The sequence below is a fragment of the Lepisma saccharinum genome, chromosome 19 (assembly GCF_977018435.1).
Source record: "Lepisma saccharinum chromosome 19, izLepSacc3.1, whole genome shotgun sequence".
Classification (NCBI taxonomy): Eukaryota; Metazoa; Arthropoda; class Insecta; order Zygentoma; family Lepismatidae; genus Lepisma; species Lepisma saccharinum.
Window position 1 is genome coordinate 49,976,126 of NC_139247.1, and position 23,101 is coordinate 49,999,226.

Genomic DNA, 23,101 nt, shown 5'->3' on the forward strand with positions numbered 1-23,101 from the left:
TTGATTTCATGTCCTAAAATACATCTCAAACGGTTGTTATGAAAACAGCTATATTCTTGGAAAGATGCTGCACCTTAAAATCGGTTCATTAGTAATGATCAACGGATTAATACGTATCAGAACAAAAACAAAAACTACTGTCATGCAATACATATAGAGCAAAGAAGTATAGCAATACACTCACATACTTGTGATGTATATTAAATGTATTTGTTCGTTTACAAATGCTAATTCTGGCAACATACTGCAGTCTCAACAAAGATTCAGACATCTTGGTGGTCAAGCACATTTGAGTGTTGGACTCGAGATCTTGCCATTGGTAATTCTAGATTCGTGTCCTTCCATGGACTGTGTTTTCCCTTAAGTGTGTCCCTTCAACCATTTCATCTAACCAACAAGGACTGTTTTGTAGGCCTCTACTATGATACATCACCTCTGTGCATCATAGAAATTGGTGATGAAACCTTAGCATTACTACTACATCACTTATTGACATATCCCAACTTCTAATTGATGATTTATAATCTCATCATTGTATAGGGTAGTGTATATTGTATCTACCAACTTCAAATGACAACAGAAAGACTGCGAGTCCTTGTAGTAACTCCATATGGTTATGAAATAAAAATATACACATAGGCATTTGATAGTGTGTGTAATATGGACAATACAGACATCAGTGAACCTTGAAAACAATGTTCTCCAAATGTCCTTCTCCTGCTTCGATGCACTGTTCGAAGCGATGTGGGAGGCTTTCATGGCTCGCGTCTCAACATGTTCTGTGGAATAGTGTGCATTTTACGGTGACTGACGGTTCACAACATTACCCATGGCTCTCCACTGTCTAACCCACCCCAGAATGTTGTTTCTCTATGGAACAGGTGCATGGTGATCTTCATTGTTCCGCCGCAGTGTCCTGTGCCTGTTTGGATGAATGCTTCCACTCCACAGCCGCAATCTGCGTCTGTATTGGCCAACGCTCCATGGTATATTAATTGCCAGACTCTCAACTCTTCACAGATGTAGTTATGCCACACATGGGGATGTGGCTTCTGGCAGGGTCTCCAACTTAAATTGATCGATACCACATAGGTATGTGCCAGCCTGTAGATGCACGTGCTCAATAGAATATGTACTGGCTACAGAATAATATGAGTTTGAGTTTTTGTTTTAAATCCACTTCATGCTCAGATAGGCAATTGTGACTGGACCTACAGTTTAAACTGGGATCCAAACCACTATGTACCGCCACCAGATACACAGAACATGAATCAACATACCTCGTCCCCGTGATGGTTCGTGGGGCTATCGTGAATTTTTGGGCTAATGTCAATGGTTTTTGGGGCTACCCGTGGATGGTTTGTGGGAAATAAGGAACAACAGTAAGTACTCGTTAATGTAAGAAATATACATTATTTTCGTTAGAAATTCATTATTTCACCTAAATAAATACGTTAGCAATGTAAAAAATTGCAAAATAAATCATTGAAAGGTGTCTCTGGTATAGTAAAGTAGTACCAATTTTTGGGCTAACATCAATGGTTTTTGGGGCTACCCGTGGATGGCTTGTGGGAAATAAGGAACACCAGTAAGTACTCGTTAATGTAAGAAATACACATTATTTTCGTTACAAATTCATTATTTCACCTAAAGAAATGTTCCGCAATGCAGAATAGTTTAGCAATGTAAAAAATTGCGAAATAAATCATTGATACGTGTGTCCGTTATAGTAAAGTAGTACCCAATGTTACATACTGTATGATAAAAATTTACCTGCGATTGCGTATGGCACTCGGAACAATAATAAAATCCATGCTGCTTATTAAAATCAGAACCACCGCACACATTGCAGGAAGGCATATTTTTGTACCTTGCTTTTATAATGTGATATTACGTTGATTTTGAAGATCTCTGTGATTCCTGCATGTGCGTTTCATGTGGCGTTGTTTTGTGCACAAGTCTCATTTATTGCACACCGTTTGAGCAACTTGGTCTACTGACGTTGTTACTACTACTTTTGATGTTAGGTTTAGGAATGGCTCTTAGCACAAATATACGATTAATACACTTTAATTTTTCGGGTCTTCACCAAAAAGGTTATTTATTTATGCTAAGAGCCCTAAACCTAATAACGAGAATATTTATGGTGACGTCTGTAGTCGCTCAATACGGTGTGCAATAAGTGAGTGAGACCCATGCGAAATGCGCGCAGTGTTACCAAAACTTCAGGCCACAATTTCCCGTTGCAAGGGACAATATTTCACTTCATGTAAAAATTTCATATAACAGCGGCGAAAATGATTCGATCCCCGAAATTTGTTGGATTTTTTCCGGCTTCTTCCCCACATAAATGTCCCCGATAATTCACATCTGGATTGTCTCGCTGTTCTTACCAATAAAACATTTTACAATAGTTAAGCTTATTGTCATTTAAATAATTGTGTAGTCAACGACATGGGACATTTTAAAGAGAGACATTCAAAGGTGCTGCGGTAAACAATACAATGGGAAGGATAAGTGATGACTGTATTCTTGTCCGCCTAGCCTTTGTCTATATATTAGCCTCTTACAACGAACCAAGAACCCTAATTCTCATTGTTTACACAAAAAAAAAACAACATGGGAGCTGATGGTGTTCCAGCTCCTACCGAAATTTTGGGAAAATCAGAATTTTCAAATAAAAATCCCTTAAGAACTTTAAAAAATCAAAATGTGTAAATGCGAAACCTCTTTTCAAGTGAGTCTCGATTACCATTTTTGTCTGAATACAATTTTAATAGACTGAAAAGCTCCAAAAATACGAAATATTTTATTATGCATCCTGCCCTCCAAAACGAAGCCATGTGCTATCCACAGTTACTATTCCAACCCCTCCCGAAAAATAAAATCCTCCGTACGCCAGTGTATTGAACATTGTTGCAACTGCGATACAAAACATTTTTTTTCCTTAAATCATAGTTGTCCTCATATTTTTTTTTCAAGAATTCCTGTTCATTTCCAAGGCATCACTCTGAAAGACGCGTGTGTTTGGAATGCTGTGCTTTTCTCCATGCTGCATGGAAATAATAATTCAAATTATTATTATTAGAATAGTAATAGTATTGTCCCAGACTTTTGGCTGTGATAAATTGGCCATTTAATTTTTTTTCCACAGCATTTTTCATAATATTTCACAAGCTCAAAGGGGGGGGGGGTTTAAACCCCATAACCCCCCCTTGCTAACGCCACTGGTGGGAGATAATCTAACCAGTTACAGGGTGACTGACCTACAGTCGTTGTTGTAGGGGTGGTAAACAGCCAAACACAATGCGGAAAATTCGACCACAGCAAAGTATGTAAACTAGATCTTGTGATCATTTCATTTTCGTGAAAGGCCACACTGGTTTCAGTACGGTTCTGTTAACCCCTAATAGACAGTGTTAAAGGCGGAGCTACTGCGGAGCATGCGCACTCGTCTGGTCCCCCTCGAACATCCGGTTACGCTTAAGGTGCTATGGACGTTAATATGAAAGAGCAAAGTGGAGATTCTTTTACAAGGAAATAGGGTGTCAACTGTGTAGTATATGGTTTCACAGTTAGATCGGGAACAAATTTATTGAGTCAAGTATCACTTCGTAGGTTTCCGAAGGATTGGTACCCGGAAAGTATTTGTACGACTTGCATTTTGTTAAGCATGTTGATCGTTTATCTGCGTATTGTGTTGTGGTGAAAAGCACGCCTCTTAGTGAGGTTTCAAACCGAAGCGACACGTGACAGCAGTGGTTCGTACCGAAGCGACAAGCGACACAGGCCCATTTAGTCTATAAATAAGCATTTACCGCTCATGGGAAATCAAGTCTCAGGCGGCACAATACATGTCATTGGGAATCTGAGCGACACGGGCAGCTTGTCTTGTCGCTTCGGTTCGAAAAATTTCATTGATCACTGAGGATTCACTTTTAAGTGACTATTCTATGCACGGAGAAAACACCCCGAAGCGACAAGCAACGCCCCCTTTACTCTAAAGGAAACAATTCACCTTGCATACGAGTACAACACACCGAGGCGACACGATGCAGGGTGCTGACAAAACAACAGTCCAGTCCGAGCGACACGTGCATTTCATTCTGTTGCCCTGGCCTGTTATTTGCCCAAGCGTGGCTGGTGAATGGTTTGCTTTAGATCCAATGCTTCTGTGCGAAATCCCGATATCGCTTGTCGCTTCAGTCTGAAAACTCCCTTGTTGTTTGAAGTATATTCGTGCAAGTGAAAGTGGCATGCCATATCATAGGTTTTCCCTAAATCCCTCAGGCGGAAAGGCGACGTTGAAGCACATACAGTGATGGACAAAAGTAATCATACAGTGGAGCTGAAAGGAAGAAAGGACGAATTGCAGCAGCTAGGAAAACAATAAGGAAGCCAAAACTGTTAATGCTTGACCATGTATGCACCAAATGATATATTGACAACAACAATAAATATCAGATGCTGCTTGTAGAAAAATAAAATACAATACATTCTCAATACCCGCTTCTTTGGCTGGACAAAAGTATTCATACACCAACATAAAAGTTCACTTTGAAGACAAGAAAGGAACAAATACCATGTCGTCAGAATTTAGTATGCATTCCTCTGTTATGGAGAACAGCTGTCAGTCTCTTTTGCATATAATGAACAAGAGGCGTGGTTATTTCAGATGTAATATTGTGCCACTCATGCAAAATGACCTCTTTCAGTCTATTCTTGCTTGTTATGTCATTTTTTCGGAGTCTGGTTTCCAAATGGCTCCAAAGATGTTCAATGGGGTTAAGGTCTGGGGACTGAGTGAAGTTTTGAGTATGTGGGGAGTATTATATAACAACCAAAGGCGGACAATCTCAGCTGTATGTTTAGGGTCGTTGTCCTGCTGGAAGTAAAAATCATTCCCAAGACCCAAGATTGATACTCTGCTGCAAATTATTCTTCAGAATATCCAAATAGACAAATCTATCCATAGTTCCCTCAATAAAGACGAGTTCTCCAACACCTGAGGCTGACATACAGCCCCAGACCATAACGCCACCACCTCCATGTTCAACTGTAGCCAAGAGATTTCGAGGCTCAAGCTCAGTATTGGGCTTTCTCCACACCAAAATTCTACCATCACTATGGATAATATTAAATTTACTCTCGTCCGTAAACAACACTTTATCCCAGAAGTCCAAACTTTTACTCACATACTCCTTTGCAAATGTTAATCTGGCCTTCTTGTTCTTCTTACTGATGTATGGCTTCCTTCTAGGTACCCTAGCTCTGTACCCTGCTCGGTTGAAAAGCCTTCTAATACTTCTTGAGGACACTTGTTTTCCCAGGTGTTCGTGAACATGTGCCGGCACTGCTGACGATGTTAATTTTGGGTTTTTCTTGATCATTCTCAACAGTCCTTGTTTCTCTCTCGAAGTAAGTTTCTGAGGATGCCCAACCCTTTCCCTATTTATCAGCACTTTTGTGTCATTATATCGTTTGATGACACTTTGCACAGTCGCATGACTTCTCCCAACTATGTCTGCGATATCAGAATATGATTTCTTATTGTGGTATAATGATATCATAATTTTCCTCTCTTCGATCGTGGTTTCCTTCCCTTTGCGGCTCATTTGACTTCCTGCAGCACGCCAACACCAAACCAACCACTTCCTTATACAGGTGCAAGTGCAGTAAACAAATATCTGGCACTGAATGATGGAAACGGTTGTTTCACGAACTTTTTTTGGGGTTTATAACCTGGCGTATGAATACTTATGACCATCCAGAAAGCAGTATATCTAAGGATTACCCACATTTCTCATGACAATTTCAATTGTATGCACACAATTGCTTTGCGTTTCTATTCTTGGCATTCCAATGGAGCATATGTGCTATAGACTTGACTTGCCTTTACGGTCTTTTTTGTATAATAACATGTTTCATTCAGACAATGCCTTTGTATGAATACTTATGTCCATGACTGTATATTTACTTTAGCATTTGTTGTGTGTCATTACTTCTGCAGATTTGTTGGCAAAGATTCACTTAAGCTTTACTTTACTCTACTTTACTTTATAATATAATAATATCACTAGTTTTATACAATTATCTTTCCCTCACTTTCTTATTTACAAAATAATTGAATATATCTAAACTTTTGTACGTTTTGAGTTCGTCGTGCGTGTACATGAGACATGGTAGTATGCTATACAACTGGCGGCCACAAAGACACGTCATATTTTAATAATCTGCTCTGCAGTTGATCATCCGACGGATTCTAGACGTCCACTCCTTCATAGTAGAACCAGAGCTCTGATAGAACTTTAACAAATACCTTTCTTGACTATCAAGCACAACTGATGAAAACAAGCGCTCATTTCTTACTTCGTATGCCGATGAATCTGCACTGGCAACAACGGGGATTGGCCTAAACCGGAAGTTCCGGGGGGACCGGGAAAGACCTCGCCAATGTTTATGTTTACATTTTAAACACCGCCGACCCGTAGCCAGGCAGGGGCCAGGAGGGCACTGCCATTAGGTAAACCTATTTCGTATAGTTTATTTGCAGTGAAGAATAAAAATTTAGACAGCTTACAACTTTAAGAATAAATCCACAGAAAATGAACTGCAGCTATTACATTCGCTCATCTTGTTTATGAGCTGAAGTCTAAGTACAGTAGAGCGTCGATTATCCGAAGTAATTGGGGGACATGGGTGTTCGGAAAACTGGTTTGTTCGGATAATCGAACTGTACATGTTTATTTGCCAAAAAGAAGTACTGTACAGTAAATTTATTCATAAAAACAGGCATCTCTTTAAGTATGTATTACAAAGTAACGTACAAAGGCAACTTTAGTAGGAATATATAGTATGTGGTACAGTTTATTAAACAAAAATATGTACATATTACATACGCATTTTGCATGAACAATACACACAGTACACAAAATTAACGTTTAAAAAAATCCTTTATTTTGGTCTGTCTAAGCAAGCCTACACGTTTACGAGCAGCTAAGTCACGTACTTTTTTCATTACAGATATCTGAAAGTGAGCGAGTACACAGTTCGGTTAAGCGGTCGTTCGGTTGACCGACGTTCGGATAATCGACGCTCTACTGTAGCTGCAAGTATTTAGAAGATTATATAGACTTTGTAAGATCTTTCATAGGGGAGCTTCTTTATCTGTACCTTCACTGTCCCTGGTGCGTCCTCCCGTTTAGACAGAAATCTGCGACTTTGATGTCATCATGCAAATTGCCTTCGCATCTACATCAAAGGTCAACATCTCCAAAGTTTTGGGAACAAAGGGAAGCTTCATTGCTTCGGCCGGGGGTGGAATGTACTGTAGGCACTGTGATTAAATATTGTGGATTTTTCTTTTTTGTGATATACATATCTGTATCATCTAAAGTAGTATGGAGTGTGTAGTAAGGGACGATGTCGGTAGCAGTCAATTAACACTTCAAGAGATCTTTTGAAAATGTAGTATTTGTATGAAATTTAAAAATTGTATATAACTTAATGACCCACACCCAACACACATAATTTACCTTCATTTTTTAATGTTATTTTTTTAAAAAAATGGACTTGGTTTACAAAGTCTCCCCTGATAACCCTTGAGCCCCCCCCCCCCAGATATCAATTGAATTGAATTGAAAAGTCTTTTTATTTACTACAGAGCGAGATTCAGCCTTGGGCTGCTCTACCACCTAATTCTAACTAAGGTCCTGAATAGTGGTGTCCACTCAACAAACACTTCTTCAGTTTGAAATTGTCATATTCCTGTAATATCCTTGTAATAATTAACATAATTATAGTCTGAAATGAAATTTTGTGTGTGTTCTAACGATGGAAGCGGCCCCGGTTCCCACCCAGCGTCGAATAACATGGGTACCTGGGGGAAACCCTGGGGGGTAAAGCAGTGGCGTAGCGTGATTCTATGAAAGGTGTAAGGCTTCCTTAGATAAACCTGATCTGAATATTGGATAAAGAAAACCCAAAGATATTTTAACTAAATAGAATCTATTTGAATGTAAGTCATGCATGGGCATACTCGATTTCAAACATAAAATGCACACACTCTATGTTAACAACAATAGCATATGTATGTATTACTTAATGAAAATTCTCATTTATACTGTAACTCGATCCGACGATCCTTTAGTCTGAACAACTCCATCACGTCGTCGTAGAATCAAGAGTTTCTGGTCAATTTCTTTAGCAGCTCCTTTTCAATGGATATCAGTCCCAAGTCAGATTTCCTTCCCTGAGTCTGTGTGCTGCTTTGAAATGTGTGAATCCTCTTCAGTGCAGAAAACTACTTTTCCACCGACGAGCTTGAGGCAGGAACAGTGAGGAACAATTCTGTTAGTTTGTACACTTGTTCAACAGCTTCATTCAAATGGGTAGTACGCAGGTACTCATGAAGTTCAAACACACTCTTTACTCGATATTCAGCTTCAGAATAAATTACCTGTAGCTCAACTTTCAACTGGTAGCAATTGACAAATTTCGCATACAGCTTAGTTAAGGACACATGTCATATTTTTATTCTTATTATTCTTTTTCTTTCACTAAAAGCCATTTGAGGGAAATGCTTAGGATACAATTTGCAAATGCAATGCATTCGAGAATATTACTCATTATCATGGTTACGATATTTGCGCACATTTTGAAAAGCATATCAAGCAACTTAGTCAAAGGAAAAGGTAAAACAAATCTGTAAATCATAATGCTAAGTATTACGCGTAGCTATGCTTTTAATATTACGGGCAAGTGGGATGCAGGTGCCTAACTTTGCGGGCGCTGCCGGATCTAGGATTGCCAGACATTCCTCCTCGCTGCTTCTAATGAAGGTAATATCCAATATTAAACCATCTCTTTGTGAACTTAATAGTTAGTTTACACATTTAAAATGACACCCGTTTTGTTAGCTACACCTCCCGTCAAGCATTGTTGAAACAACACGGGAGTCGATTTTCTTGGTTCTCATCCGACCGTGGCAAACAGACGCAGCGGGGACAGAAATCTCGCCAGTTAGTAATGCGCATTACAGTACGTGAGAATCGGGGCACCCTCTCATTGGTTGAGAAGATACTACATAAGCAAACACTCCCGACATGGGCGAGTCCAAATCATTTCTTCCATTCACCCGCACGTAAGTCCTCTCAAGAAGCCTTACAGAGAAACAACTCGAATCAAAACAAGTCCTCAATTGTTTCGTTAAAAGTTCTACTTGAAGTCTGATGTGTGTTCAAGCGATAAATACGGGAATGAAATACTTTTTCTTCAATAATTTCAGCTTGTAAGGTGGACTTACAAGCCTTACGTGGGCACTACGCCGCTGGGGTAAAGGCGGTCAGGGGCGTGATGCTGATCACATCACCCCCACTCTCGACCAGATCAAGAAAGTGTGGGGCGTTACCTCCACACCCCCTATACGCCTTCATGGCGTGGTGCTATGCACAGGGGAGGACTTTAACTTTTCTTTTAGAAATATATCATAGGGTAGATGGTGAAATATATAATTTTATGCTGACATTAATTTTCCATGGGGGAAATGCCCCCCCCCCCTTCTGGACGTCCATGTCAACATAGAGTCTCTTCAAAATTTTCCTGACATTTTTATATTTTCCTCTTCCTCAGACCTTTCCGCACAGCAAGCTGAGAAAAGAGGTCTGTGAGCTGAATGGTTGTAGAAGAGGGAGAAAACTTAGCATTATGCTTATGGGAGAATTATTTTACTTGTTCTCTCGGGAATATCAAACTTCTGATAGTGTAGAAAAATACATGAATGGAAGGAGAACAAATTTAAGATTTTATTGGTCGTTGCAAAAGTTAAACTCCCATTTGATTAGCCATAACTTGAAGTTGTGAAGGATTTTTTTCCCATGAGAAATGCATGGAATTCTAACATTCCCAACATACTCCCAATTTTTTGTCCTGCAAAGATTGTTTAACCCGTAACTTGGGGACATATCTTTTTGTCACGCTACCTTTAAAGTGGGATATTTTCTACCGCGTTCTAAAAAGCAGGTGCAATTTTGCAGTCTATGTGGAATATCGAAATCAAATAAGTTTTGTAAGCACGTAGAATAATATTTCATAAAAACTAATTACTGTTATTTTTGTGGAAAGGAAAACTTTACTCAGTGGTGTCGCGTGGAGTAAATCTTTGGGTGTTCATAGCCAGCCTAAAATCATGGAAAACTTACACCCCCTTCCCACAGACCCAGGGGGCTACAAACACATAGAGAAATCAATTATTGATCACCATCGCAGATAAGAGAACAGTGCACCTAAGTGACATTGGTTAATCGAGCATACAAAAGACGAAATTTCAGCAGAGAATTGGAGCTAAGATTTCTTTTCTTTTTTCTTCCAGTGACTTTGCCAAATCTTAGCGAAAATGCATTTACAAAATACAGGCCAATTTTAATGTATTGCGAATTATTGTGTTTCATTAACACCTACCTCCCCTCCCCATCACAGGTGAAGACTCCCTCAAAAATATGGAAAAATTACATTGCAAAAATTATTTTGCAAATTTGGCTTGAATCCCACTTTAAATTGTAGGTCCAGTCCCGATTAGTCTTTCTGTGCATAAAATAGACTTAAAACAACAAATCAATCTTTTGCAAATTTGAATTATTGAAATTCCTTACTTTTCTCCTCACCGAAGTCCGTGGCAGTGTGGTTAGCACAGCATCCTACACCCCTAGGGATCCAGGGTTCGAATCTCAGCCAGAGCATGGATATTCTTTGTCAATGTCCCTTCATCAGTTTCATCATGTCATTACCCATCCTCATCTTGGCGATTAGCCAAAAGTGGCAGAAAAGCAAAGTAAAGTAAACCAAACCAATAAACAAACACTTTTCTGTTTATTTTAATTTTGGAAATTCCTTTTCTTGCTCCTACGAATTAACCCACACTCTCATTTTAGCTAATCTTGATACCATTGAATGTTTTTTTTTTTTTAAAAAAAATAGCTATTTGTAATTTCACAGCAGCTTTCCTATATTTCATTCATAAGTCTCTGGCAATGCTCAAGTTTCATGATGAGAATTGCAACTTGCGATACTTAAAAATTAATGTTTTAAAGCTTATCTGTAAGAGTTTATAACAATTATAATTTATTTTCCAAATTGTAACTGGCAATTATCCATACTCGTTTTACGTGTACCAAGATAAATATTATTTTCTGCTAACATTGTCTTAGTGTTCTTTTGTTTTGACCCATCTACATTATCTAAAGGTTTAAGCAAGACATTTGAACTATTGATGTAAGTGTAAATCTGGTCATTTTGGTGATAACAGTGTTTTAGAACCTAAAAACATTCGCCATGCAAGGTTTTGGGTGTGCGACAACTATTTTCAATGGAGTTGTTAAGGAGGTTTGCGGCATTAATTTTTGGTGAAATGTATTGGAAAATAAAGATATTAGGCTAAAACATCGAAGATCTTAGGAATTACTATAACAATGCAAACAGTGCTTGCATTATATCTTATTATGCTTACTTTTCCCTAATACAGAAGCTAAACGAAAACATTCTCATTAGCATTCTCCGAACAGTTGCTGCCATCTGTTGACAGTTCTTTTGGTAGGTGCACGTGCTCCGATCTCCAGTTTCCCCCCTTGGTTTCTCTCCGCTTCTTCGGCAGAGCTACAACACAGAAAGAATACAGCAGAGGGAGTTCATAGCGCCAAATGTGCCCCAGGCTCTCGCTGCCTAACCTGGTGAGCGTTTCTTGTCAACAGTCGGGGAAATTGGGAAATGTGAAGCATTGTGAAGACTTTATGAGTGAATAAAGCTGCTTTATAAAACAAAGTATATTGAAATGTAGTGTTTTATTGTGCAGAAAAGAAAACAAATTGAAAATTTTCCATTTTTGGTTGGGGGTTTGTGTGCTCTGTGAACCCCCTTCAGGTGACGCCTCTGGCTTTACTGTCAATTATTTTGTACTATAGAAAATACATGATCTCAGTTTTACACTGTGTTAATGAGCACAAAATAGAAACAAGATGATTATGGACAAAATTGAACATGAACACGAACACTGCGGTAAACAAAAACGTCTCTATTGACTAACACCATTTTTGCTAAAAATGTACCAAATATTTAAGTAACCTAATTTAAATAAATTTAATTAAAAACAAACTTAGTTTCTCCAGTCTAGACATACATATTTCTTGTCACATGTAGTTCTGTTAAGTGTTTTGCCAGAGAGTTTTTTTCTGATGTGGATGAGTTGACTTAAGAATTAAACAAGTGAAATGGTCAATAGTGCATATAAAACGAAATAAAAGAACAATAATGTAACCTTGGACATGGGAGTATATTCGGTAGTTTAATATTATACAGACTACCTCATTTCAGACCGTCTGTTTTCTGGGAAGATTACTTAGGATTTTGTTCAATACAGAAGGTTGTTCACTTTATATCCAACCATTTTTGACAGGTACTCCCTTAAGAGATACCGCGCCGCCACCACCAATCATGTTCTATTGGACCCCCAGCATTGTGGACTATCGCCCGGCATTGCAGTTTCCATCGCAGCAAGTTCCGGTGCAGGACAGGCATGGGAATTCTGTCCCACTCCTCCCTGCAAGCTTTCCATAGACTATCCAGGGTGCACAGGCAGCGATGTTGAAGACATCGTTTCAATAGTCGAGATGCGCAAGAATCCATTGGACTGGCATCTGGGCTTTTCACAGGAATGTCTTCAAACGGAATGACACGAATTCCTAATTCCTCTGCCATTTCCTGATAAAAACGTAGTGATGTTCTGGCGGTATGACTCGAAGCCTTGTCCATATGGATCGTCACCTGGTTCGCGTCTATTCCATACAATTGTGGGATGTCTCTCCGATAGATAGGTGTCAGAATGGAGTCTTGGAAGTATCTGGCATTCACCTTCACGTTTTGTCCACCTTGCGTATCATCAACTTACCCTCATATCCGAATCCCATCACAACCATAAAGCCACGAGGGAAACCTTCCCTGCACTGATGAACGAAGTTGCTGTGTCCCTTGCAGTCAATGTCACGATATGTGACACTTTGCTTGCAGCCCTTCTCCTGGTGGTTTTCGTGGGTGAATATTTCGCAAGGAGAGCCTGTTGTGTGTAACGGGCCACAATAGCTTTCGCAGTAGTCACCCCGAGTGTTTCACAATGCGTACGTATGAAAACTTAGCATGGAAAAGGGCCATTACGTAACTCTCCCAATACCGGTTGATTTTCGGTGCCATTTGGTAACATTCACTATCAACACTCACGCACCTACAAGGACAGACACAACACTGCTCCCGCCAGCAGACCCATAGTTCCAGCATGATACACCAGGTGGCAGCACCGAATCGACAATTGTTGGATATAAAGCGAACAACCTCTGTGTACGCTTTCATGGTTAGGTTAGGTTCTCTTAGCATTAAAGCATATATTGAACAAAATCTTAAGTAATCTTCCCAGTCAACAAACGGTCTGAAATGAGGTAGTCTGTAAAATACTAAAGTACCGTATATTCTACCCAAGTCTGAATGGATGGGGGACTTGTAGTGGAATTAATATAGAAAATGGAAAAGGCTGGGATAAAATGTACCCCAAATCCAAGGTTATAGGTTAAGGTACTTTTTCCTCAAAATTTACCTCCTCCTCCCCAGATGGAACATTTGGAGAACCAGTGCCAAGCATCCCCCCAGGCTGTCTCATCACCACTTAGTTAACCAAACATCCCCCCCCCCCCCTGCTAACATTTTTCATTTCAGGCTGACTAGAACCCAATGTCACTGGAAACACACAGCTTTCACAACACGAAGATTACTATTTGTTAATCCTTTTTAAGCAGAGGGGCTGGTTGATAATGGATATACAGTTTAGTTTGACGATACATTGAAATGTGAAACGAAAGTTCTATGTAAAGAGGATAGTGTCTCGTATGCCTTTTTGTATTCTTATCATAACAGCAGGGAAACAAAGAAAAATGTAGGACTTTGAATTAGATCAAACATGTTTCATGAAACACTTTTACCTGCTTGGTGTGGAAAACCTCTGCTGATCTTTTACAACAAGGTTTGTTTACAGCCATGTGTCTTAGCTGTGATTTGAGACAAACACTGCTTTTTTTACATGTCACTTAATACAGGGAGGTTATTTAAGTCTTTTACTGTGAGAGCGTCGGCCCCGTCATGCAACAGGTCCTGGCAAATTGAATTACAGGAAGTCCGTAACAGAAACCATGTTTCCACTTTTCATAATTACAGTTACAATTACAATTGAAATAAGCATGTACCTTGTCGCAAGGATGCTGGAAAAGGTGTCCTCCCAAATACAAATATTTCTGGCACCTTATTTCTGACATCTAATCTTAGATTAGACATCGCTACTTGATCCTCAGTTGTCACGAGAGCGTGGGCAGCTTATCGGGGGAGTTGTCAGCCACTAGAGGGCCCTTCATACTGTACGAATGCGACACCTGTCAGCAGTGATGCCCACAGCATAGGGACTTTTCACTATATTTCGCCCACGTAGGGACAGATTTTGTCAAATGAGGGAAAACGTAGGGACTTTTTTCAATCTTGGGAAATAACATTTTATTGTTCAAAGGTGCAAAGCTTACTCGCCAGTCAGTTGCACTTTCTTCGCGCTCGGTTTGGAATGAATGGATTAGTTTATCTGGATACTTTAGCGAGGAGGAGGAAAAAACTAACAAATCTCCATCAGAATTTTGGAACATGTTATCGGTTACCAGGAACTTTCAAGGCAAGTTCTTTTACGAAAAATTTCCACTCTCGCGAAAATAGTGCTTACAGTGCCACATTCTAACGTGGAAACTGAAAAAATATTTTCAATGTTAAGTGATACAAAAAAAAAGAGAGAAATAAAATGGGACCAGAATTGTTCAAGACTGCAGGAAATACAGCATCACCAACCAACATCTATCTCTTCACAGCAGTGGCATGTATGACTTCAAATAACATAATCAACAGTAAACGACTCAACGTTATTCATTAAGGCAAGAACTTACAATACCGGACCCTTCTGTAATTTCTATGATATGTCTTATACTCACGAAATAATTAGTCGTGATGATTTATCTCAGGTTTACATGTTGGGGTGAGGTGAAAAAATTGTTCATTAGCGTGTAGAAGTTGTACAATAAGCTTTTCAATTCTCGCAATGATTCTCCGTATACAAGTATGGGAGCCATATTTGTTGGTATGAACAATTGACGTTCGCAATTAGTTACACAGTCTATAGCGTTGCCACACTGTTGATTTCATACTTGGAAAGCATGGATCATGTAAGAATGGTGGAAGAGAACAGTAAAAAAGTTGTTAATGTTGTAGAGATTTTTAGGTGGAGTGTGCAGCAGGATGGCCGTGGGCTAATTAATAAACTTATGGATTTTGGTATTTTGCCCAAAGAAGGTGCTTACATGTGACAGTGACAATCACAATGAAGAACAACATGTGGAATGTGGACTGATTTGATTACAGGTAAGTTTGGCAACAGTGCATCGATCGTAAAATTGCAGGATACGAAAATGGCATCTTCAATGATGAACGTTTGCTGTTAAAGTGATACAAAAATAAGATTTTTTATCGGTTCTTAATCACAATTAGCACAAAACCATTCACAGATATCCCTACTGACCATTCTCGGTAAGGTTAGGTTAGGCAAGGCAAACATAGTGTAGACGGTAGGGTGCAAGCGACGCACAAACCTTGCGTAATGCCCACGTAAGTTCAACGTCAAACGTCCAGCACGACAGGAAGGTCATACACCTACCTCCTATATAAGCACAGGAGCAATTACGTGGAGCTCTCTTTTGTGTCTGTTGTCATCGAAGTGTAAGCCTAAGCTATTGGGCTGGTAATCTTAGGATACACAGTGTTCAAGGAAGCGTTGCCGGATTAGGCAAAGTGAGTGAGTGAGTGAGTGTGTGTGCCTTCCATTTTTAATCACTACCTCCAATCACATCAATAAACCTAATGTGGAGAGAGTATCGGTCATTATAATTTTCAGTTTGCCTTATCCCGGTACGATCTCTACTCTCCCGGAGTATTCACAGTTAGTAGAGCTACAGGATAAGACGATCCAGTGTTGTCTAGTCCTATAGCGGACGCTGTTAACCTCTGAGTGAGCAGAAGCTAAAATAGTTAACATGTGGGGTAGAAAAACCATGCACGGGTAGCTCCCAAACCATTGATGGATAGCCCCACGAACCATTCACGGTTAGGTTAGGTTAGGCAAACAGTTAAAATTTGGGGTCGTAGTAATATCAGGAATGTGTATTTAGTTTTTTAAGTATTGGAAACACAAAATCTTCCGGTAAATAATGAGCTATCGTCCCGATCGCGGACCATTCAATTTAGCTTATTTTGCAATTTCTACACGAGACCCCCAAATTTTAACTTCAAATTCGTGATTAGGAGGCCTCAATTAGTGAGTATGTGAAATATTACAAAAATCGGGGAGGGGTCCTGTATTGTAAATTCGCTCCTTCATTAATTGTGGAAGCACCGAACATATAAATGTGTATATTTTATCTTGTTTTGCATGCTCAGGAGGTGGTGTTTTTTAGTCGCTTTACTTGCCGTAGGGACATTTGGTCAGTTGTAGTTGCGATCCGCGCGGCAAGGAGACAAAAGACACAACGGAGACCAAAGACTACTGACGGTAGATTTGGGAGTCGGATGGCTTTGTCTACGCGGCTGGTCCAGGGATACGTGCCTCCAGGTTACGTTGCCGAGTGGTAGGAAGGATGAACCTAACCTACTCACCCACCTTGGGCTTCATTGAACCCACAAAACTACCTGGCTATGCAACCTGGACGCACCTATCCCCGTGCAGCTCTACGCTGTCCTCCAGTGACCATTAACATGGAGGATGTCCCCAATAGACCAGCATCCATTCCGAGGAGTGATTGCTGGTTTATCATAGGGACTTTCAGCCTATTTATTCCGGAGCGAGAGGTACGCTTCCCGGACTTACCCGCCCAAATATGAATTGATAAATCAAGATGTTGGAAAGACACATTTAATATTCTGATGTTAACATATTTAACTATACACAAGCACTGCACAAACTTATAGGTTCGTTTTTACACTTAGAACCAACAAATAGGTAACAAAAAGCATGGTACTTACATATCCTGCATTCACCTCATCACACATGGGCCTTAAAACAAACACTTTTCACTCCAACTATAAATGGGGGAATTTCTGGTGGGTTTTCACTAAAAATATAGCGGTATCTTAAGACATATGGATGTTGGCTTGCACATGAACTGTTTCAGGGAGCTATATCACCAAGGATGGGCCTAATAATCGTGGATGTCTTTGGATACAAAGACATCATGGTTTCCTGATGGCTCATTGCCCTCACCATGTGGTATTGAAAATTTCCGAATTTTCATGGATATTGGTTTCATGCACTTTAAGATACTTCAAGTGCTGTAATTCATCCATATTATACACTACAGGGCTGTTTCCCAGCACTTAGTGGATATTCCACATGTTAGAACACAAGGGCTTCTCCTTTGTCCTCTCTCCACTGGCCTACACTGGCCCAAAACTTGGAGCGATGTTAACTATCCTAACTATCAACACAGAGTGGAATCAAGATGGCTTCCTCACATGTTAGAAGCTATCACAGTCTCATTGTCTGGTAGCCACGCCCATGAAGCCATCTGATTGGTCCACAGCACCTTGGGTTACTTGCCTTGATCTAGTACCTAAGGAAATCCAATAGATGGCAGTCCAGTCAGGGCTAGTTCCACTGACTCTCACCAGATGGCTCTGGTGCTGTGAGACCGATTGTCTTTTGTCCAAAAACATCGATTTTTTGATGTTTTTGTGGTTTGTTTGCACATATAATTGTGGTTTGGAGTTATTTTCAGGGAAAGCAAGTTAATTTGTGCTTGCACAAATGTTATCCTGAAAATATCTGTTTTAATAAAAAATTTGCATGAAAAACAACATGTGCTCTCTGAATTCTGTTTGTCCAAAAAAAGGATGTCTTTTTGATAACCAATGAATTTTGGTCTGGGGCTTATTATTTACTTAATATTTTGATGTTTTATCATACTTTTACTAATTAGGCCTAATTTCTGTTAATCTTAACATATCTGGGAATGTATATTCCTATTAATTTTACCTGAATTGAATTGGCCTTGTACTTTGGTTGGAGTGGAGTGCTGCCTGTATGTATTGGGGATGTATACCCAACCTTTGGTTGGTTATACATATCCCGGGCCCTCGGGAAAAGAAAAAGGATACGTGAAGCGGATCATTTTTCTTTACCCTTTACTACACTATACCCAAATACATACACAAAACATTTATATACACACTGAATCGTTATGACCACGCTGGTCCGAAAAGAACATATACATGAAAGAAAATAGATTTGCACTTATTCTTGTCCGTCACATGGATATATGTTTGAGATATTGTTCTGTCCGATATATCGAACGGCTTCCTAGACGGTATATACATGGTTAATATAACACACACTTAAAAGTTTTCAATAAATGATTTTGGTTATAATGTCTGCTCTTTGTCGCACTGAATACAGTTTTTGTACTCGACCTGAGCTGCATAATAGTTTTTAGATATGTATCTAATGTCTCTGCCCCTCATTCACTTGAGGGTGCAGTACCTTGAAGAACTGTTCATCATACACCTTGGTATGTGGTCCACGTTTGGTCACCTCACAATTGTTCTTCAGTATCTCCTTAGGTGGAGCATGCTGTCGCCTGGCTTTGCGCAGCATCCGTTGCCAGCAAATGTTTTTTGTTGCTCGCTTGGCGGAACAATGCTTCTACCTGGCTACCCATTGGGATTGTGAACAATCTGTGGAATGCACTCCTTGTGTGAAGTCTATCGGATTGTCATGGTGGTTCGTTTCTGGATGTCAATGTTCGATTACGAACCCCTGACACACTCCCTGCTTCCCCATATTGCTGGAACGCTGAAAAGATTGTCCCTGGTTCCTGGCATAATATGCTTGGGGGTCTGCTTCTGCCTATGACACCATGCACTTTTGTATGTTTGCTCCGGGGTTTTGTGGTGACACTGAGGGGGAGTTGGAGTGATGTACTCACTGGCCCCACTTCACACGCAGGCTTTGACCTTACCCTTGTTGGTTATGGGTTGTTCCTCATAAACAACCCTATATGTTTGGGGGTGCTTGCATCTCTCTATTACCGCTAACCCTGGTTTGGTCGAACCCAACCCATCGGCAGTGCAAATACCCAATAATTGCTAAACAATATTTCGCTTGATTGGTAGTGAGTGATCTAGCATAGATTTGCACTCATAAGGAAATAAATCTCTATATGATGGTTGGACTCACTTTTGTGTCCAACAAAGAAATGGCCCTGGTATACAATAATGAAATTATCCTTTATACCACAATGAAATTGCCTTGGCATATAATACTGAAGTAATACTTTTGTATACAACAATGAAAAAATACTTTTGTACAAAACAACGAGGTAATACTTTTGTACAAAACAACGAGATAATGCTTTTGTACACAACAATGAAATTGACTTTTGCATACAATGATAAAATAATCCCTTACACGATCTTGACATAAATTTGTCTACCCTCTGTACAAATGGGTGAATGTCACAGACCAGACAGAACCTCATCCACAAAACCTCTGACCCTTAACATATATTAATACTAGTGTTCAAAAAATGTGTAGCTTTTTCTCCTCATCTTGTACCTGTTGTACACTCCTATCCGTGCGTCTTACCCTGGATGCGCTAGAGGGATACCAATACCTCTTATGCGACTAATACTATAGCGCAGGAGCCGTACCGTCGCGTACTTCTCTCCTAGGTCCTACTGATATCGGGTTTAGGAAGAAACGTAGAGCTGACGAGCAGACATCTACAGTTTCCATGGGGAAGTATCACAAGGGTACGAGGGTGGAGCCATTTGTGCGCAGTTACTCGTCTTACCAACAGACAAAGCAAGTCGTAGGGAAACGGCTGCACCCCGTCGGGATTGAGGTTGAGTCCTCGTTGAATTCAGAGGCCCCTTGGCTTGAATTAACTTCTTTGAGGTACTCTCGATGCTAACACCGGATGTAGTAGTCTGAGCTTCTCAATGTAATGACTATACACCTTATAGCTACACCTCCACAACTTCATGTTATTGACATGTTGGTTGGGTAGGCTCTTACCGCTAACACAATGAACAAGATTAAGTATGTTATCTGTCACCTGATCACTACAAACTAATGGACCGAAGAAGGTGTGGAACAATTTGTGGGTCTGTCCCTCTAGAGCTTTGCTTTGGAGATGGGATTTAAGAAAAACTAAGTCATACACTTTGATCACAGTCCTGTTTTGCTGTGATTCATTTACCTTGTTGTTGGCTTTGTTTCGCCTTTCGGCCGTCCGGGATACAGCCATGAACAATTGCTGATCCCATTCGGTTTGTTCACCTGTAGGAATATGAAAGTGTTCCATAACGGGGTTCCTGAGTGAATTGTTTGGCCCTAACTGGGGACCATTGTCTACTATGATTCTTTGGGGAAGTGAAAAATGTACAAAACATATATCAATGAGTTTCCTCACTATTAAATTCCATGCTTACTAACCGAGTTGGAATTGTTACACCCTGGCCACCATCACCCCCAGCGAGAATAGCACTGGCTAGTTTCCCGAGGGTTGCTCATAGGGCAGAATGGCATTCATCTCGCTCTGTTGAGATTCCATTTGTTTACCCTTGGGTGTGTGACCTGGTTTGGTGAACCATTTTACCTCACCGAGTGCATTGAGTATGGCATCCATACCTCGTGGGCTGAAGTGAACCAGGTCGGGTCTCATGTTTTGACCGTAACCCATGGTTTCTTCGAACAGTGACATGTTCATTTCTTGGCCCTTATGCACAAATTTCGATGAGGAATCCAGAACCCTTACATTGCTATTATCATCAAGGGATAATATTTTTGCAATTAGTGAGTCATACATGGCCCAGAACCTGTGTCGGTTCTCATTGGCTAACCTGGGAACTGGCGGAGGAGTCAGAACAATGACCTTCTGAGCACCTTTCCTCTTTAGGGTGTAAATGATATCCTGGAGGTTCCGGAACACCTGGTTGGTGTCCTTCCCTCGGAGCATATCATTTGTGGATACCATTAATAACACATTTTTATGAACACACTTTTCCCTTCTCAAAGCACTGAGCAACTGCGCTGAGGTTTGTCCAGATATGCAAAGTCCGATGTGGTAATTACCATCACTGTCTCTTTGGACAGGATACCCGAATTTTCTTTGCGCAAGACGTGACAACATTGAATCACCCACTGCCTGATACTGGTTTATCAGTGGAGTGTGCTTGCATGAATCTGAACATTGTGGGACAGGTTTAGGTTTGGCATCGCCCTTCCCCACGTCAGGACGTTGCCTACCTAGTTTCCCTGGTTGTGCATATTTGGATGCACCTCAGCGAGATGCTCGGAAGACCCGTGTGAGCTGGCGGAACTCTTACGCTGGGACGTTCCACCCTTTCTCCGGTCTACCTTGGTTCTGTTTGGGTACTCCTTAGGCCGGGAGCCCCTCGCAGACTTGCACATGTGAGCGTCCTCCTTTTTGGACGAACCGCTCGCTTCACCCTGACCACGACTCACATAGGTCCGGTTAATGCGAGTCGTGGTTTTCCCGTAATTGGGTCGTGCTGGCCTTGCAACTTCCCTCTCAGTATATTGTGGCACTTGCACACTCTCATACCGAAGTATGGAGTTGGCCACCTCCTGAAGAGAGACAAAGGGAGCCAGGATTAACTGGTCCTTCAAGCTGCGCGGCAGCTGTTGCACAACGTGGGTGAAAACCTGGTTGTCGGCGATTTCTGGCAACGCAAGCCTAATCATTTTGACTTGGCGCCAGAAATATTTGTGCACTGATCTGTGCTGGGATGGGTTGTACCTTTCGTTGAGAGCCTTCGCAAGTGAAGAAGCTCTCCACCCATCCCCTTGGAAATAGGAGAGGAACTGCCTTTTAAAATCGGAGTAGGACTTGAACTTCCGTTCGTTCCTCTCGTACCACTGCCCTGCCTCGTCCCGTAGACAGAACGAGATTATTTGGAGGGCTTCCGCCAAATCTACCTCCAGGAGAGTGAGATCTCTCTCAAACTCCTGCACAAAATCAGAGGCCAGCCTGTTCCCCTGCCCGTTAAAGGTTGGGAGCTGTTTGAGATCAGCAAACCTAACCCTAGGTTTGCTCTTGTTCCTCCTCCGTTTCTTCCTCTTCCTCTGGCTGCGGATTTCGGCATCCGAGCTTTCGGAGTTGGACTCCGGGGAGTTACCAAGTGGGTGGTACTTGTTAGGGGGAGACACATAGCCACTACTCTGGTCAGAGCTTTCGTAACCCTTAGGTCTTCGTTTAGCTTTGTGCAAGGCATGGTGAACAGACACATTCCTTGCAGATGAGACGGGCATGGTAACTGACGTCAGTGGAAGGGCGGACTGAGTAATTCGTCTCTCCATCCCTTCCAGGCAAGCAAGAATCCTCATCAGGCTTGCATCGTCAGACCTTTGTTCTGCTGGCAGCTGCTCCTCACCAACCCTTTGTTGTGAGGAGGTGCGCTGCTCAGTGACTTGGCCCTCGGAAATGCATACATGCGAGCTGCGGCTTTCCGCCTGGCAGTTCGGCATTTCCTTCCTCACTTGCTCGAGAACCCTGTTCTCGATCGTGACCATGTGGTCACTGCAAGTGAGCTCTCTGCATATGTTTTCTAGGGCATCTAACCTCCCTAGAATCTGAGCTGTGGTGTTCTGATTGTCACCGCCTTGCACTTCGCTAACGAGTTCCCTCAGTTCCGAAATCTGGCTCGACACTTGTGTAAAATCCCTACCTAATCTTACCTCTAGGTCATTACACTGGATCTCTATCTGACTTATTCTATTGGTGTTGGTCGCTACTTGCTTAGTTAACAATTCTGAGGTCTTTGTGGTGGCATTGTGGATGGAGTCCAGTCTGGCCTGGAATTCCGTCCTTACGGCTTCAAGTTTCTTATTTACTTCGGCCGATGCCTTGGCAAATTCCCTACCCTGTGCATCAAGTTTCTGACCCTGTGCCTCAAGTTTCTGACTAAC

The 23,101-nt window shown here is 41.0% G+C and overlaps 1 protein-coding gene across 1 annotated transcript in view; it reads right to left on the reverse strand.

Annotated features, from left to right (window-relative positions):
- Nucleotides 1-2,005, reverse strand: part of TAF1B (TATA box-binding protein-associated factor RNA polymerase I subunit B) — a 54,512-nt gene extending 52,507 nt beyond the window's left edge. The window contains exon 1 of the mRNA XM_083140841.1: nt 1,774-2,005. Within this exon, the coding sequence (XP_082996967.1) occupies nt 1,774-1,860 (87 nt within the window). The 5' untranslated portion in view covers nt 1,861-2,005. The remainder of the gene's footprint in view (nt 1-1,773) is intronic.
- Between the last annotated feature and the right edge of the window lie 21,096 nt (nt 2,006-23,101).